Here is a 15,955-nt window from a genome sequence, read left to right on the forward strand (position 1 = left end):
ACCCGCACAGTAGGTGGGGGAATGCATATTCAAATGTTTGAGAACACCATTATACCATAAAAGAAGATGAGGTGGCGTCGATCAAAGTAAGGAGAAGAGGGCTTATTTTGTTTTTATGGAACAGAAGGAGCGTGCTCTGTGGCCTCAAGAAGATATCCGGTTGGAATGTGTCGGGTGTGACTCTTCGAAAGCAGGGCACCTATCACGGGTGTTATCTCTGGGGTGGCGCTAGAAATAAAAGCAAAGGATATATGATATAAGAATCGGATCAAGTGGTTGCTGCACACCGACTCATTCGCATGGTGGATGGAGTGAGGAAGCCCACTCCATCCATTCTATTGTTTTTTGCGTCTCTCCCTCCTTCACGCGTATTTGGGTTTTATGAGATACCCTGTGAGAACTTTCGTGCCCAAACCCCGTGCAGTGTGATACTTGCAAAATATTTGGTCATGTGTCAAGTGTATGCAGCTGAGTCTAAATGCTGCAATCGTGGGGGTGAACATGACCCGGATTTCTGAAGGGCCTGTCCAGCATGTCTCCTATGCAGTGGCGGTGAGAAGATGGGAAGAAAGGAGTGGAGTTGAAGAAGTAATGATAGTAGGAGTAGAGACACCATGTAATGTCCCTTGTCCACAGAGGGATCCTGGCGTGTTGCATGTTAAGAAGGTGGACTTTATAGTGTTTATTGCATTGGTTATCAAGTGCACAGCGCCAACCGAGGGAAAAATCGGAGAAAATAGGCATCATTGTGCCGCTCAGCCTATCGAGTGCTGCTACAGGACTGTCAATGAATACTCAGTCCTCACAGGCACCTGAGCCTGTGTAGGGATGTGATTTGAACTGTGACTGAAGGAGTGGGATGGTTTTAAATTGAATTTTTATGGAATATTTGTTTGGTTTCAATTGGCCTACTCCTTACAGTAGGTGGCAGCAATACACCAATAGGTGTAGTCTGCCATAAAATGAAGAAGACGACGAAGAAGAGCTGGCTGGCCAGGAGGGAGGATGGCAGATATGGAGTTTGAACCACATGGTGGGGGAAATAAGGATGAATGGGTTTCGCTCCAGAAGAATGGAAAAATAAGTAAAATTGTTGCGGGAAATAATACATATAGGTATGATAATGACCCATCCTATCTGGTAGGAATATGTTTTTTGAAAGAGAGGGTTATGACTGACTTGTGGAATCCGTACGAAACATCCAAAATGATAGAAAAGGCATTGAGTAAAGTCAAATCAGGGAAGGTCACGAGAAGTGGGTTATTTCTTGTGTTTCTGGGGAACAAAAAAAAATGTGTGTTAGATATCAAACCAGTTGATGGATGTGACATATCATGCTTTGAGCTACGGAGCATGGCACCTGTCAGAGGAGTAATTTCTGGAGTCTCGGAGGATGTTGACATTGCTTTATTGAAGGAAATTCAAGGAGTGGTCGATGCACGTAGAATGAATTGTATGGTTAATGGCAGGAAGGAGAAGAATTTGTCTGTTCAAGTGTTTTTTTGATGTGGAGTCTCTCTGTACTCGGGCGCAGTTGGGGTATGTGTCCTATCCTGTTAGAGCTTTTGTAAATAGGCCTTTATGTTATTTCTAAAAAATGTTTGGACATGTAAGAAGTGTCTGCAGACGAGAGAAGCCGAGATGTGGGATGTGTGGGAAAGACGTCAATGAAGGAGATTTTAAATGTTTAGTCGAAGAGAATGGACAAGGAGCAAAATGTTGCAACTATGTTGGGGAGCATGAAGCGCAATCATTGGAGTACCCGTGTAGAGTGAAAGAGACTGAGGTTTCTAAAATCAGGGCAGTTGAGAGTCTCCTATGTGGGGGCTGTCAAAAGGGTAGAAAGAGTGAGTATATTTGAAGGTCCGGCGGTAGTGAAGACCGGTATGCCTACATTGGAGACTAGACCACAGCTGGAGAATCCACAGCAGGACCCAGAAATCCTTCATGTGAAGAAAGTTGACTTTGTGTCATTTATGGGAATGGCGACAAACCGAACTGGACAAGGTGAAAGGAAGTCGATATCATTGTTTCTGCAGCTGAACTATTTCTGGGAATTAAAAGATTTTACATCTGAAGAGCTGCATGGAGTATTGTCTAGTGCAGTCCCACCTTCTCAGACCCCAAAGCCTGAGCAGGGTTTACTTGTTTTATATATATATATATATATATATATATATATGTATGTATGTATGTATGTATGTATGTATGTATGTATGTATGTATATGTTAAAGTTTCTCAGTTTTCACCCCTCCCAGTAGGTGGCGGCAATACACAATGTTTGGATGTAGTCCACCAATAAAACCTTTAAGAAGAGGAAGGGGACATCTGTATTACTGGATCATGGACTTCCTGTTCGTTCGGGTCATACCAGTGAGAGTGGGTTAAGAATTGTCAATGTGGTTTGAAGTGGACAATGGTACTCCCCAGGGAAGTGAGGTTAGTCCGATGTTGTTCACCCTGATAATAGATTACATATTTAAGGTGGGACAGGGAGTGGGTCTGGCCTTGTATGCTGGTGATGGGGCTGTATGGAAGAGAGGTGGGAAGGTGAAATATGTGATGAGGAAGATGCAAGAAGCTGTGGAAGATTGGTCTCTAACATGGGGGTTTAGGATGTCTGTGGCCAAGTCCTGCTTTATGGTGTATTCTAGGAGGAAGGTTAAAGAGGTTAGGCTGCAAATATACGGTCAGGATATAGGTAGGGTGTTTAAGTATTTAGGTACGTGGTTTAATGAGAGGCTTACGTGGAAGGGACATGTTTAGTATATGGAAATTAAGTACAGCAAGGCGCCGCACCTCATGGGGGCAGTGGCAGGATATGATTGGGGGTCGGATAGGCAAACACTGTTGTATATGTTTCAGGCTTTGATCAGATCATCTTTGGATTATGGGTGCTTTGTATATGGATCAGCAGCCATAACAGTACGATAGTTCCAGGATAGTGTCACGCCCTGACCATAGAGAGCCCTCAGGGTTCTCAATGGTGTTTTAGGTCAGGATGTGACTAGGGGGGGTTATCTAGTATTTTGTATTTCTATGTTTGTTGGTGAGAATGGTTCCCAATTAGAGGCAGATGTTTATCGTTGTCTCTAATTGGGGATCATACTTAAGTTGTCATTTGTTCCCACCTGTTTTGTGGGATATTGTTTTGTGTGTGTGCATGTTGCACCACGGCTTTCACGGTCATTGTTTGTTTATTGTTTTTGAAGTTTCACTTTAATAAAAGATATGGAACTCAACTTACGCTGCGCCTTGGTCCGTCCTTTTCGACGATCGTGACAGATAGGATACAGTCAAGGGTCCTGAGATTGTGTGTGGGTGCCTTCAGGCCGACACCTGTTGAGGCATTGCAGGTGGATAGTGGGAAACTGCCACTGAGGAAAAGGCCAGACAAACTTGCATTAGCGTACTGGGCGAGGTTGAGAGTTCAGAAGGACATCCTGCGGTCACGGCAACTGGGGAATGTTGGGAGCAAGGAGTGGGCAAGCAGAGGGCATACGGGTGGACAATTGGGTAGAATATGGACTGGAGGAGTGGGATAGGGCCTGCAATTGCATTGGGGAACATTCCTCACTGGCTGTTTCTGAAACAAAGTATAGATGTGGATATGACTGAGGGTGGGAGAGAATGGGATGAGGACGTGAGATGTGGTGTGGAGAGATATATAGATAATAGTTTTTACTCGTTTTTAAGGATTCAAATGGTTCAAAGGATCTAGTCAGTGGTAGGGTGGGGGCAGGGGTGTATATCCCAGATTTCAATGTTTGAGTATATAAGCGGTTAACTGATTGTGTCAGTTTATGCAGCCGAGTTGATGGCCATAATTATAGGTTTGAGATGGGTGGAGGAGGTGAAACCACTCGGAGTGGTGATCTGCTCTGATTCGACTGCAGTGTTGAGTAGTGTGAAGACGAGCAGGTCGGATAGTGGAGACTTGTTTGTGTAAATGATGGTGCTGTTAATGGGATGGAAGTGGTGATAAGCTTTTGCTGGGTTCCCGCCAATGTGGGTGTGGAGGGTAATTAGAAGGCTGATGTGATGACTAAGAGGGCAGTGAGGAGAGAGGGGGTAGATATTCAGTTCCCGTAGGGAAGTAATGTCCTTGATTCGGGCAAAAGGGCTCGATCTTTGTCAAAGGAAGTGGGATGCTAGTAGTAAGGGGAGGCAATTTTATTGCATTAACCGGTCAGTTAAGGAAGAGGTGGGCAGTATGGGATGTAGGAGAGAGGAAGTTGTGTGGAGTGGACTGCGGTTTGGACACACCAGGTTTGAATGCCACATTGTGGATGATAAGGAGACATGAAACAGGTCTGTGTGATGAGTGTTTAGTGGAGGAAACTGTAGAGCATGTGTTGATATTTTGTGAACTGTATGACGCAGATAGAGAGAGATTGTGTGAAAGGGTTAGAAAGGCTGGACGGGGTTTGGGTGGTGAGGGGAGGGAAATCAAATCAAAGTTTATTGTCACGTGCGCCGAATACAACAGTGAAATGCTTACTTAAAGGCTCTAACCAATAGTGCGGAAAAAATGAAGAGTTGTGTGTGTGTGTATAGAAATAAAACAACAGTAAAAAGACATTTGAAAATGAGAGTAACAAGGCTAGTGGGGCAAAAAAGTATTTAGTCAGCCACCAATTGTGCAAGTTCTCCCACTTAAAAAGGTGAGAGGCCTGTAATTTTCATCATAGGTACACTTCAACTATGACAGACAAAATGAGAAGAAAAATCCAGAAAATCACATTTGTAAGATTTTTTAATGAATTTATTTGCAAATTATGGTGGAAAATAAGTATTTGGTCAATAACAAAAGTTTATCTCAATACTTTGTTATATACCCTTTGTTGGCAATGACAGAGGTCAAACATTTTCTGTAAGTCTTCACAAGGTTTTCACACACTGTTGCTGGTATTTTGGCCCATTCCTCCATGCAGATCTCCTCTAGAGCAGTGATGTTTTGGGGCTGTTGCTGGGCAACATGGACTTTCAACTCCCTCCAAAGATTTTCTATGGGGTTGAGATCTGGAGACTGGCTAGGCCTCTCCAGGACCTTGAAATGCAACGAAGCCACTCCTTCGTTGCCCGGGCGGTGTGTTTGGGATCATTGTCATGCTGAAAGACCAAGCCACGTTTCATCTTCAATGCCCTTGCTGATGGAAGGAGGTTTTCACTCAAAATCTCACGATACATGGCCCCATTCATTCTTTCCTTTACACGGATCAGTCGTCCTGGTCCCTTTGCAGAAAAATAGCCCCAAAGCATGATGTTTCCACCCCCATGCTTCACAGTAGGTATGGTGTTCTTTGGATGCAACTCAGCACTCTTTGTCCTCCAAACACGACGAGTTGAGTTTTTACCAAAAATGTATATTTTGGTTTCATCTGACCATATGACATTCTCCCAATCTTCTTCTGGATCATTCAAATGCTCTCTAGCAAACTTCAGACGGGCCTGGACATGTACTGGCTTAAGCAGGGGGACACGTCTGGCACTGCAGGATTCAAGTCCCTGGCGGTGTAGTGTGTTACTGATGGTAGGCTTTGTTACTTTGGTCCCAGCTTTCTGCAGGTCATTCACTAGGTCCCCCCGTGTGGTTCTGGGATTTTTGCTCACTGTTCTTGTGATCATTTTGACCTCACGGGATGACATCTTGCATGGAGCTCCAGATCGAGGGAGATTATCAGTGGTCTTGTATGTCTTCCATTTCCTAATAATTGCTCCCACAGTTGATTTCTTCAAACCAAGCTGCTTACCTATTACAGATTCAGTCTTCCCAGCCTGGTGCAGGTCTACAATTTTGTTTCTGGTGTCCTTTGACAGCTCTTTGGTCTTGGCCATAGTGGAGTTTGGAGTGTGACTGTTTGAGGTTGTGGACAGGTGTCTTTTATACTGATAACAAGTTCAAACAGGTGCCATTAATACAGAGGAGAGAGGACAGAGGAGCCTCTTAAAGAAGTTGTTACAGGTCTGTGAGAGCCTATATGATGAGAGCATATATGATGAACAGAGAGTAGCAGTAGCGTAAAAAGAGGTGTTGGCGGGTGGTGTGACACAATGCAGATAGCCCGGTTAGCCAATGTGCAGGAGCACTGGTTGGTCGGGCCAATTGAGGTAGTTTGTACATGAATGTATAGTTAAAGTGACTATGCATATAAGATAAACAGAGAGTAGCAGCAGCGTAAAAGAGGGGTTGGGGGGGGGGGGTACACAATGCAAATAGTCCAGGTAACCATTTGGTTACCTGTTCAGGAGTCTTATGGCTTGGGGGTAAAAACTGTTGAGAAGCTCTTTTGTCCTAGACTTGGCACTCTGGTACTGCTTGCCATGCAGTAGTAGGGGGAATAGGCTTTGTCGTGCCCTCTTCATGACTGTCTTGGTGTGTTTGGACCATTCTAGTTTGGTGTTGATGTGGACACCAAGGAACTTGAAGCTCTCAAACTGCTCCACTACAGCCCCGTCGATGAGAATGGGGACGTACTCAGTGTTCCTTTTCCTGTAGTCCACAATAATCTCCTTAGTCTTGGTTATGTTGAGGGATAGGTTGTTATTCTGGCACCACATGGCCAGGTCTCTGACCACCTCCCTATAGGGTGTCTTGTCGGTGATCAGGCCTACCACTGTTGTGTCGTCAGCAAACTTAACGATGGTGTTGGAGTCGTGCCTGGCCATGCAGTCGTGGGTGAACAAGGAGTACAGGAGGGGACTGAGCACGCACCCCTGGGGAGCTCCAGTGTTGAGGATCAGCGTGGCTGATGTGTTGCTACCTACCCTCACCACCTGGGGGCGGCCCGTCAGGAAGTCCAGGATCCGGTTGCAGAGGGAGGTGTTTAGACCCAGGTTCCTTAGCTTAGTGATGAGCTTTGAGGGTAGTAATGGTGTTGAATGCTGAGCTGTAGACAATGAATAGCATTCTCACATAGGTGTTCCTTTTGTCCAGTGGTGTGGTGTCTATGACTCTATTTCACTTTCTTAGAGGAACAGGACTAATGAAGAGAATTTCATGTAGGTAGGCCGTGACTGGCCTCACACTACAGTATGGTAGATGGTGGTGTATGCATCTTAAATGTTGGATGCGATCCGCCAACCCATTCTCGAAAAATATTATTATTTTTGTCTACCAGACAAGTGCAGCTCCCGCTGAGTCGAATTACTGAGGTTTTTTGGGGGAAGCGACTTCTGCTCCGGTGGCGTTAATACACCATTAACATTGGATGCCAACAGCTGTTAAACCCCATCGAAGAAGATTGGAAATACTTTTTGACTGACACATGGGCAACGCGTTGTGGCTGACCAAAAACTGTGAGTAATAAATTAGCTAACAAACATTACTTATTATCCATTCAGGTTAAATAGACCCAGCTATATTAATTACATATTATTCAGTCGTTGACAATTTTAGATAATGTTAGCTCACTAGATAGCAAACAACCCCATTCATACTAGCTTGAGCATTAGCTAGCTAGTTACTTAGCTAGCGAGTGCCTGTAGGGACTGGTGCACGTTGTCTCACTCTCCTCCCTACTGCAGCAAAAAGGCACCACAGCACAGCAAGTTTTTATTGCACTGTCCATGCTGAAACTGCAACATCATTTCAGCCATTTAGTTTATTACTTGTTTCTGACTGAAAAGTTCTGTTACCGAAATCAATTTTTGGGGGGAGAAACATTTCCTATTCCTTCAACCCTTGCACTCTTTACGTGAAACGTGTAAGCATTGCATGCATGTGACCAATAGGGCCTGACCAATAGCCTATCATAATCACATCAATAAATTGGTTATCACAAGCTCCGAACAGAATAACATGTGACACCAAAATGGATGCGGAGGACATGAAAAAGAAACTTGAAATTGGCAAATGTTTACTGGTTGCTCAGGTGGGAAAGGGGAAGTCAGATCTGTCGAGGACATTTGACTTACTCGTGGAAACTATTGGAGATCAAGAAAAAGGAGGGTATAGGAGCAAGCGTTGCGTGTGGATTATGTGTGACATAGAGTTGCTGTTTGAGTACAATATTACTTTTTCTGACCATTTGGAACAGTGTAAACAAAACTAAATAAGTACAGTATATGGAGTGTATTTGGAAAGTATTCAGACTCTTTGTCTTTTTTCACATTTTGTTACATTACAGCCTTATTCTAAAATGGATTAAATAGTTTCCCCCCCTCAAATCTACACACATTTCCCCATAATGACAAAGCAAAAACAGGTTTGTAGACAGGTTTTTAGTCTTCTTGGGTAAGACGTTACAAGCTTGGCACACATGTATTTGGGAAGTTTCTCCCATTCTTCTCCGCAGATCCTCTCAAGCTCTGTCCGGTTGGATGGGGAGTGTCGCTGCACAGAAATGGTCATGTTTCTCCAGAGATGTTTAATTGGGTTCAAGTGTGGGCTCTGACTGAGCCACTCAAGGACATTCAGAGACTTGTGTTGGCTGTGTGCTTAGGGTTGTTGTCCTGTTGGAAGTTGAACCTTTGCCCCAGTCTGAGGTCCTGAGTGCTCTGGAGCAGGTTTTCTTCAAGGATCTCTCAGTACTTTGCTTCATTCATCTTTCCCTCGATCCTAACTAGTCTCCCAGTCCCTGCCACTGAGAAACATCCCCACAGCATGATATTGCCACCACCATGCTTCTCCGTAGTGATGGTGCCAGGGTTCCTCCAGACATGACGCTAGCCATTCTGGCCAACAAGTTCAATCTTGGTTCCATCAGACCAGAGAATTTAGTTTTTCATGGTCTGAATCTTTTAAGTGCCTTTTGGCAAACTCCAAGCGGGCTGTCATGTGCCTTTTATTGAAGAAAGGCTTACCATAAAGGCCTGATTTAGTGGAGTGGTGCAGAGATGGTTGTCCTTCTGTAAGGTTCTCCCATCTCCACAGAGGAACTCTGGAGCTCTGACAGAGTGACCATCAGGTTCTTGGTCACCTCCCTGACCAAGGCCCTTCTCCCCCGATTGCTCTGTGTGGCCTAGCGGACAGCTCTAGGAAGAGTCTTGGTGGTTCCAAACTTCTTCCATTTAAGAATGATGGAGACCACTGTGTTCTTTGGGACCTTCAATGCTGCAGAAATGTTTTGGTACCCTTCCTCAGATCTGTGCAGACACAATCCTGTCTCAGAGCTCTACAGACAATTCCTTCAACCTCATGGCTTTGTGTTTTCTCTGACATGCACTGTCAACTGTGGGACCTTATATAGACAGGTCTGTGCTTTTCCAAATCACGTCCAATCAATTGAATGTACTACAGGTGGACTCCAATCAATTGAATGTACTACAGGTGGACTCCATTGAAGTTGTAGAAACAGTTCAGGTATAATCTATGGACATTAGGATGCACCTGAGCTCAATTCCGAGTCTCATAGCAAAGGGTCTGAATACTTTTGTAAATAAGGTATTTATGTTTTTTTGTCATTATGGGGTATTGTGTGTAGATTGGTGAGAAATGTTTTATTTAATACGTTTTAGAATATGGGTGTAACGTAACAAAATGTGGAAAAAGTTAAGGGGTCGGAAGACTTTCGAATGCACTGTATATGCTAGCTAGGCCTATTCGCTGTCTCTGAGTTAATTGAACATAGTTGTAGCTAGTTAGCAAGCGTATTACTCCTCCTTTTATGGTGGTTCAGTTATGTTTTTTTTCCTGAATTGTTTCTGAGTTAGCGAGGTAGTTAGTTGGCATTGTCTAGACGCAGACTGTTACTTTAGGTAGCTATAGCTAGCTAGCTACATGTTGAAATGAAAGTAGTGTCACAATTGTTCAAGCCTAGTTTAGGCTATGTATTTTGACTCTCCACTTAAACTGTGCTAATGTCTTTGTCCCCCACTGCCCAGACACTATAAGCTGCATGACCCTGAGAATGCTTCTCCCACCACCAGCGCATCAAATGCATGTAGCTGATGTCACATATTGAAATTAAAATAGTTTCTCAAATGTTTATCCATTTTGACTGTCCCCTTAAACCTTGTTATGTCTCTTGTCCCCCAGATACTAATGACGACATGGTCCTGCAAGCTCAGGAGACTGCTGGGGGGAGGACAGCTCATAATAATGGCTGCAATGAAGTGAATGGAATGGTATCAAACACTTTTTCGATACCTTTCCATTAATTCCGTTCCAGCCATTACTATTACCAAATAAGGTGCGACCAACCTCGTGACCCTGAAAGTATTTCTCCCACCACCAGTTTCCCGAGTGCAGGTAGCTACATATTGAAATCAAAGTAGTGTCTCCAATGTTTATCCATTTTGTCTGTCCCCTTTAAAGCTTATGTCCTTGTCCCCAAGATACGAAAGACGACCTGATCCTGAGACTGATTCTCCCACCACAAGTAACGAGTTGGAAAGAAGACTGCCCGCCCAAGCTTTGATGAGGCCTGAAAGTCATATTGTACCCTAAGTATACATGTGGAATACTGAATACGATTTAATATGCAACACTGTAAAACAGGATGTGGGAAGTAACGAATTACAAATACTATTGTTACTGTAATTGAGTAGCTCTTCAAAGTACTATTTTTCAATGTCAGTCATTTTACTTCTACTTGAGTAAACCACGCACAAAGTGGCTGGACTCAAATCAATGCAGATTAACACCCGTCACATGCCAATGGACTGTATATGAGTACTGCACATTCTGAGCAAAAGGAAAGGCCACAATTTGTGTATGTGTGAGTGTGTGGGCTTGTGCAAGAGTGTGATGAGTGCCTTGATTATTGTTCAACTTTTTATAATCATATCAGGTTGCAACCAATATGGCTGAATATCTTCGCCAGGCGACCAAAAGAGGAACCGAACCCTTTGCTCTGATTCTCGGGGACAATCACCCCTACTCCATGGCATTCACTATCATGACTGAGCAGGCTCTGGAGCAGAGGACATTATGTTTAGCTGTTTAACAAGAATTGATATGGAAAATGCATACCTGGTAGGGTTTTGGGGGAGTAAAGGGTAAAGTGTTTACTTTTCTTCACCCCCTTTCCTCAGCTTTAATTGCTGGGGCTCCTGTGATTTTTGAAATTATGGATTGTGCTAAAGTTTTTATTTGTGTGTTCCTTATTTGTTTATCTTTTGCATGACTTCATTTTGGAGCTGAAATGAATCATTCAAAATACACATTTTGTATTTTATCTACAATTTGTCATAATTGGCCATATATCATTTTAAGAATTTCATAGACTGTGTTGAAATGTTGTAACATTGATTGTTATGGTTAGACATATTTTGTACATTTAGAGAATTAACAGATTCTGTAATAGAGAAGTAGAAAAATAACCCAGCAATAAAGTAAGAAATAACCCACTGCTGGGTCAAAAATACACAAATAAAAATAATCCAGCAAAAGAGTAAAAAGCAACCGACTGCTGGGTCAAAGTAATCGCATTTTGTGGTAAATCAAGAAACCCAACGTGTTGGGTCATTCACGTAACCCAACAGTGCTGGGTTAAAATAGTTGTGTGTAAGGAAAAGGGATGACTATGACATTGAACCTCTGTAGATAAGATACACTGTAGGTGTATGTTATTCCCAACCTTAAACGTTTGGGGGATATTAATGTTTACATAAGGAAGATGACCTTGGATTAAAACCTCTACAGGATTGGTGCTTCCCCCACGGGACAGTTGAGCTAACGTAGGCTCATGCGATTAGCATGAGGTTGTAAATAACAAGAACATTTCCCAGGACATAGACATATCTTACATTGGCAGAAAACGTAAATTCTTGGTAATCTAACTGCACTGTCCAATTTACAGTAGCTATTACAGTGAAAGAATACCATGCAATTGTTTGAGAGTGGACAGTTATGAACTTAAAGTTATTATTAAACCAATTAGCCACATTTGGGCAGTCTTGATACAAACGTTTGAGCAGAAATGCAATGATTCATTGGATCCATCTAAAATGTTGCCCATACACTGCTGCCATCTAGTGGCCAAAATCTAAATTGCGCCTGAGCTGTAATAATACATTATGGCCTTTCTCTTGCATTTCAAAGATGGTCAAAAAAAACGCATGTTTTTTTCTTTGTATCATCTTCTACCAGATCTAATGTGTTATATTCTCCTACATTCATTTCACATTTCCACAAACTTGTTTGTAAAAAAAATCACATTTCCACAAAGTGTTTCCTTTCAAATGGTCTCAAGAATATCCACATCCTTGTTTCAGGTCCTGAGCTACAGGCAGTTAAATTTGGGTATGTCATTTTAGGGTGAAAATTTAAAAAAAGGGACGGATCCTTAAGGTTCTTTAAGCACAGCATTAAAGACAAAACCCACAATTTGCAAAAACAGAACAATGTATGATTCATGCTACCAGCTAACATCAATGGACATGACACCACATGACAAGACACTGCCATTGTTGTACGAAAACATTGTGGTGCCACTTGGAGACTGACATCATCGATCAAGTCATTTCACCATTTGACTGTCAAGAGTTGCATCATTGTTTATGGTCATCTGAAGTTATTTTATTTCATGCATGGGCCAATGATGATGTAGAGTTACACAACATGTATCACAATAGTGCACTCATATGAAGAGTATAACGAACCTCCTTCAAGTCGATATTGTATTGATTCGTACATTAATAAGGGGTACATGAAAGACATCTGAATGGGATTTTAAGCAAAACGTTGCTTCTTCTCGTCACACAAACACAGAACATGGGTAGATATATACAGATAAATAGAATGTAAATATATTGTAGAACTGCAAATAGGATATTAGTGCATATCCTACCTGAAAAAAAACGAGTGAGACAGGGGTTGGAAAAAGGTTGCGTAGGATCAATGAGATATAAGGTCCCCGCACTGCGATTTGTCAGAAGTACCTCCCTGCACATTCATTCCCAATTCTCACGGCTGGGCAGGTCACTGGGCGGCTGGCAATTAAACGAAATTCTCCGTTTTGGGATGAAGCTATTCGCGTCCGTGACATCCACTCCCAGTGAAGCGTATAATACAGGAGGACGCAGTATGGGTTGAACGAAATTGGAAAAAGGGAGTCAGCGGTGTAGTCATAATTTATACTACAATGGACGAGCCAAACATTCTCAGACGTCGTGGCCTGCAGGTAAGAAACTCAACAATAAAAAAACATCAGCATAGCTATTGAAGATTGAAATAATGCTTTGCCGTTGTGTTCTGGCATTAGAACATTTAATGATAGGCCAACACAAACAATTGTTGACCCACGTTAGGGCAAACATGCATTTCTCTCTTTCTCTAGGGTTATTTTGTGATTGTCAATTGCTGTTTTACTAAACAAAATAATAATCTGTTTACATTGGACGCAGTTTCATGGCCAGTTCTTGTGATCACAAATTCTGGAAATCTCAAATCAATTTCGCTTCCCATGTATTGTGCCACCTTGTTTTGCAATGGTCATGGATAGGTTACCGTATCGATCCATTCTACACACATGAATGCTGCGTGCGTTGGCACTCAAGGGCAAGCTTGTGGATGCGAAGGTGTAGTTAATAAATCGTTTGTTTCTACAGACAGTTTTCTACAGATTGTCTTATTATTGTCAACACTAGGTTTCTGTGGTGATATGGGCGTTGAGGTCAATTACATTTAGGGGTGGCTGATTGGTAAACATCCCTCTTTATGTTAACGTATCTGTCTTATATCCAGTATAGATGACTCAATTCTTGTCCTTGTTTTCAATTCCAACCAATTACTCAGATGGCGGCTTTGCTGTTAATCCCTTCAGCATTGTTTGCTCTAAACTTATTATAAAAGATGTTGGTGTGAATGTGCTTGCCCCCATACCCAAAATAAATGTTTTCATTTTATTATATTGATTGATACATTCATCTTACATGAGCCTGCAATGAGAATGTGATTATGGTTGTGAAACGACCTGCTTTTATCTTTGAAAATACAGCGCACTGAGGCACATCATTTTCGGGATGCGTATGCTCTGTCTGTAGAATGTGCATGATAATGTACAAGGTCTTAAGAATCCGAGCAAACAGAACCTACAAAATGACTATGAATGAGAGAACTAATTTAAGACCTACAGAACTAGGCCAGAGCTATACTATCTTTACATATAGCACGGGAAATGAACAACAGGGGACATAGCTGTCATAGACTAAGTTCATAATCGAACAGCCTTTACCTTTTGCAAGACTATCTTTACTGTCATTGTCACCATTTTAATGAGCCACTCTCTCAATTCCAGAAAGAGCTGAGCCTTCCACGAAGGGGGAACATGTAAGTATCACTAAAGATCAGCACTGGTTATCTCTGCTCTCGTTACACCGTTTGATACAAAACCAAAGGGTGTCACGAGGTGTTTGTCGTAGCTGACATTTACTTGGAACTTCCAGGAGGCAACACCTCTTAAAAAGACGCTTGTGAATTGTCTTGGAGGCAAATGTGGTTTCACACCCCAAACCAGTTTTGCGAGTGGTAGTGCCTTGAGGTGGCAGATAGGCCTTACGTTAGTAATATATTTGGACATGTTAACAAACAGTGGTAGATTGAATGAGAATATAAACCTGAGTGTACAAACATTAGGAATACCTGCTCTTTCCGCCGACAGACTGGCTAGGTGAAAGCTATGATCCTTAATTGATGTCACTTGTTAAATCCACTTCAATCAGTGTTGATGAAGGGGAGGAGACCGGTTAAATAAGGATTTTTAAGCCTTGAGACAATTGATGTGTGTGCCATTCAGAGGGTGAATGGGCAAGACAAAATATTTAAGTGCTGGGGCCTCCTGAGTGGCACAGCGGTCTAAGGCACTGCATCGCATTTCTCGAGGCATCACTAAAGATGAGTTCTAGGCGGGTTACGAGGCGTCGCACAATTGGCCCAGCATCTTCCGAGTTAGGGGAGGGTTTGGCCGGCCGGGATGTCCTTGTCCCATCGTGCTCTAGTGACTTCTGTGGCGGGCCAGGCGCATGCACGTTAACACGGTTGCCAGTTGTACGGCGTTTCCTCTGACACATTGGTGTGGCTGACTTAAGCGAGCAGTGTGTCAAGAAGCAGTGCGGCTTGGCAAGGTTGTGTTTCGGAGGATGCATGGCTCTCGGCCTTCGCCGCTCCTGAGTCCGTACAGGAGTTGCAGTGATGGGACAAGACTGTAACTACTAATTTGGATATTGAGATCATTATATTTAAGTGCCTTTGAATGGGGTATGGTAGTAGGTTCCAGGTGCATCGGTTTGAGTGTCAACTGTAACGCTACTGGGTTTTTCCACGCTCAACAGTTTCCCATGTGTATCAAGAATGGTCCACCACCCAAAGGACATCCAGGCTCCTTGACACAACATGGGCAGCATCCCTGTGGAATACTTTCTACATCTTGTCGATTCCATGCCCTGTCAAATTGAGACTGTTCTGGGTGCAAAAGGGAGTGCAACTCAATATTAGGTAGGTGTTCCTAATGTTTTGTACACTCTGTGTATAGATGCATCTAATCAAACGTACACCCACACATTTTATGAAAGGACTGTACGTATGTTTATAGTATGCGTGCATGCACATCCAATGCTTTGAGGTCTTGTCAATTAGTATGGAAATAAAATCTGTATGTGATTCAAAATAAATAATTTCACATATCATGCATTGAATTCTACACGTTTCCTAATGACATGTCAGTCAGAATTAGTGTATTTGCCTAGTGACCCTGTCATAGCCTATTGCAGAGCTCCAAGATGAAGCTCTGGCATATTCCATTGGTGTGCAATAAGACAGATATTGTTCTGTTGTGGGCTTCTTATTGACATAGTCGGACAGTAACGGGTGTCATCAGGGCCGGCTCTAGCCTTTTGAGGGCCCTGAATGAGATTTTGCCATGGGGGGTGGAGAGAGTTTTAAACTTGGGTACGTGTCCTTGGGCCCTTGGGTACGTGTCTGATCTGTATTCAGCCATGATAGCTGGCTAGACTAATTTACCAATCTAAAATTGGTAAATGGCTAATTGAGTGACTGTCAGTGACTGACTG

At 42.9% G+C, this 15,955-nt stretch overlaps 1 protein-coding gene and 1 long non-coding RNA gene across 2 annotated transcripts in view; both read left to right on the forward strand.

Moving 5' to 3' along the window:
* Positions 1–2,353: 2,353 nt before the first annotated feature.
* On the forward strand, positions 2,354–11,121 carry LOC115113904 (uncharacterized). Its single transcript, XR_003861156.2, has 4 exons — positions 2,354–2,440; positions 7,123–7,300; positions 9,981–10,193; positions 10,280–11,121. It is a non-coding gene; the product is annotated as an uncharacterized LOC115113904 (long non-coding RNA).
* Positions 11,122–12,832: 1,711 nt separating this feature from the next.
* LOC115114219 (microtubule-associated serine/threonine-protein kinase 3-like) overlaps positions 12,833–15,955 on the forward strand; it is a 56,139-nt gene continuing 53,016 nt past the window's right edge. Inside the window, exons 1-2 of the mRNA XM_029642291.2 lie at positions 12,833–13,068; positions 14,185–14,216. Of these exons, the coding sequence (XP_029498151.1) occupies positions 13,030–13,068; positions 14,185–14,216 (71 nt within the window). The 5' untranslated portion in view covers positions 12,833–13,029. The remainder of the gene's footprint in view (positions 13,069–14,184; positions 14,217–15,955) is intronic.

Source organism: Oncorhynchus nerka, linkage group LG9b (assembly GCF_034236695.1).
Source record: "Oncorhynchus nerka isolate Pitt River linkage group LG9b, Oner_Uvic_2.0, whole genome shotgun sequence".
Classification (NCBI taxonomy): Eukaryota; Metazoa; Chordata; class Actinopteri; order Salmoniformes; family Salmonidae; genus Oncorhynchus; species Oncorhynchus nerka.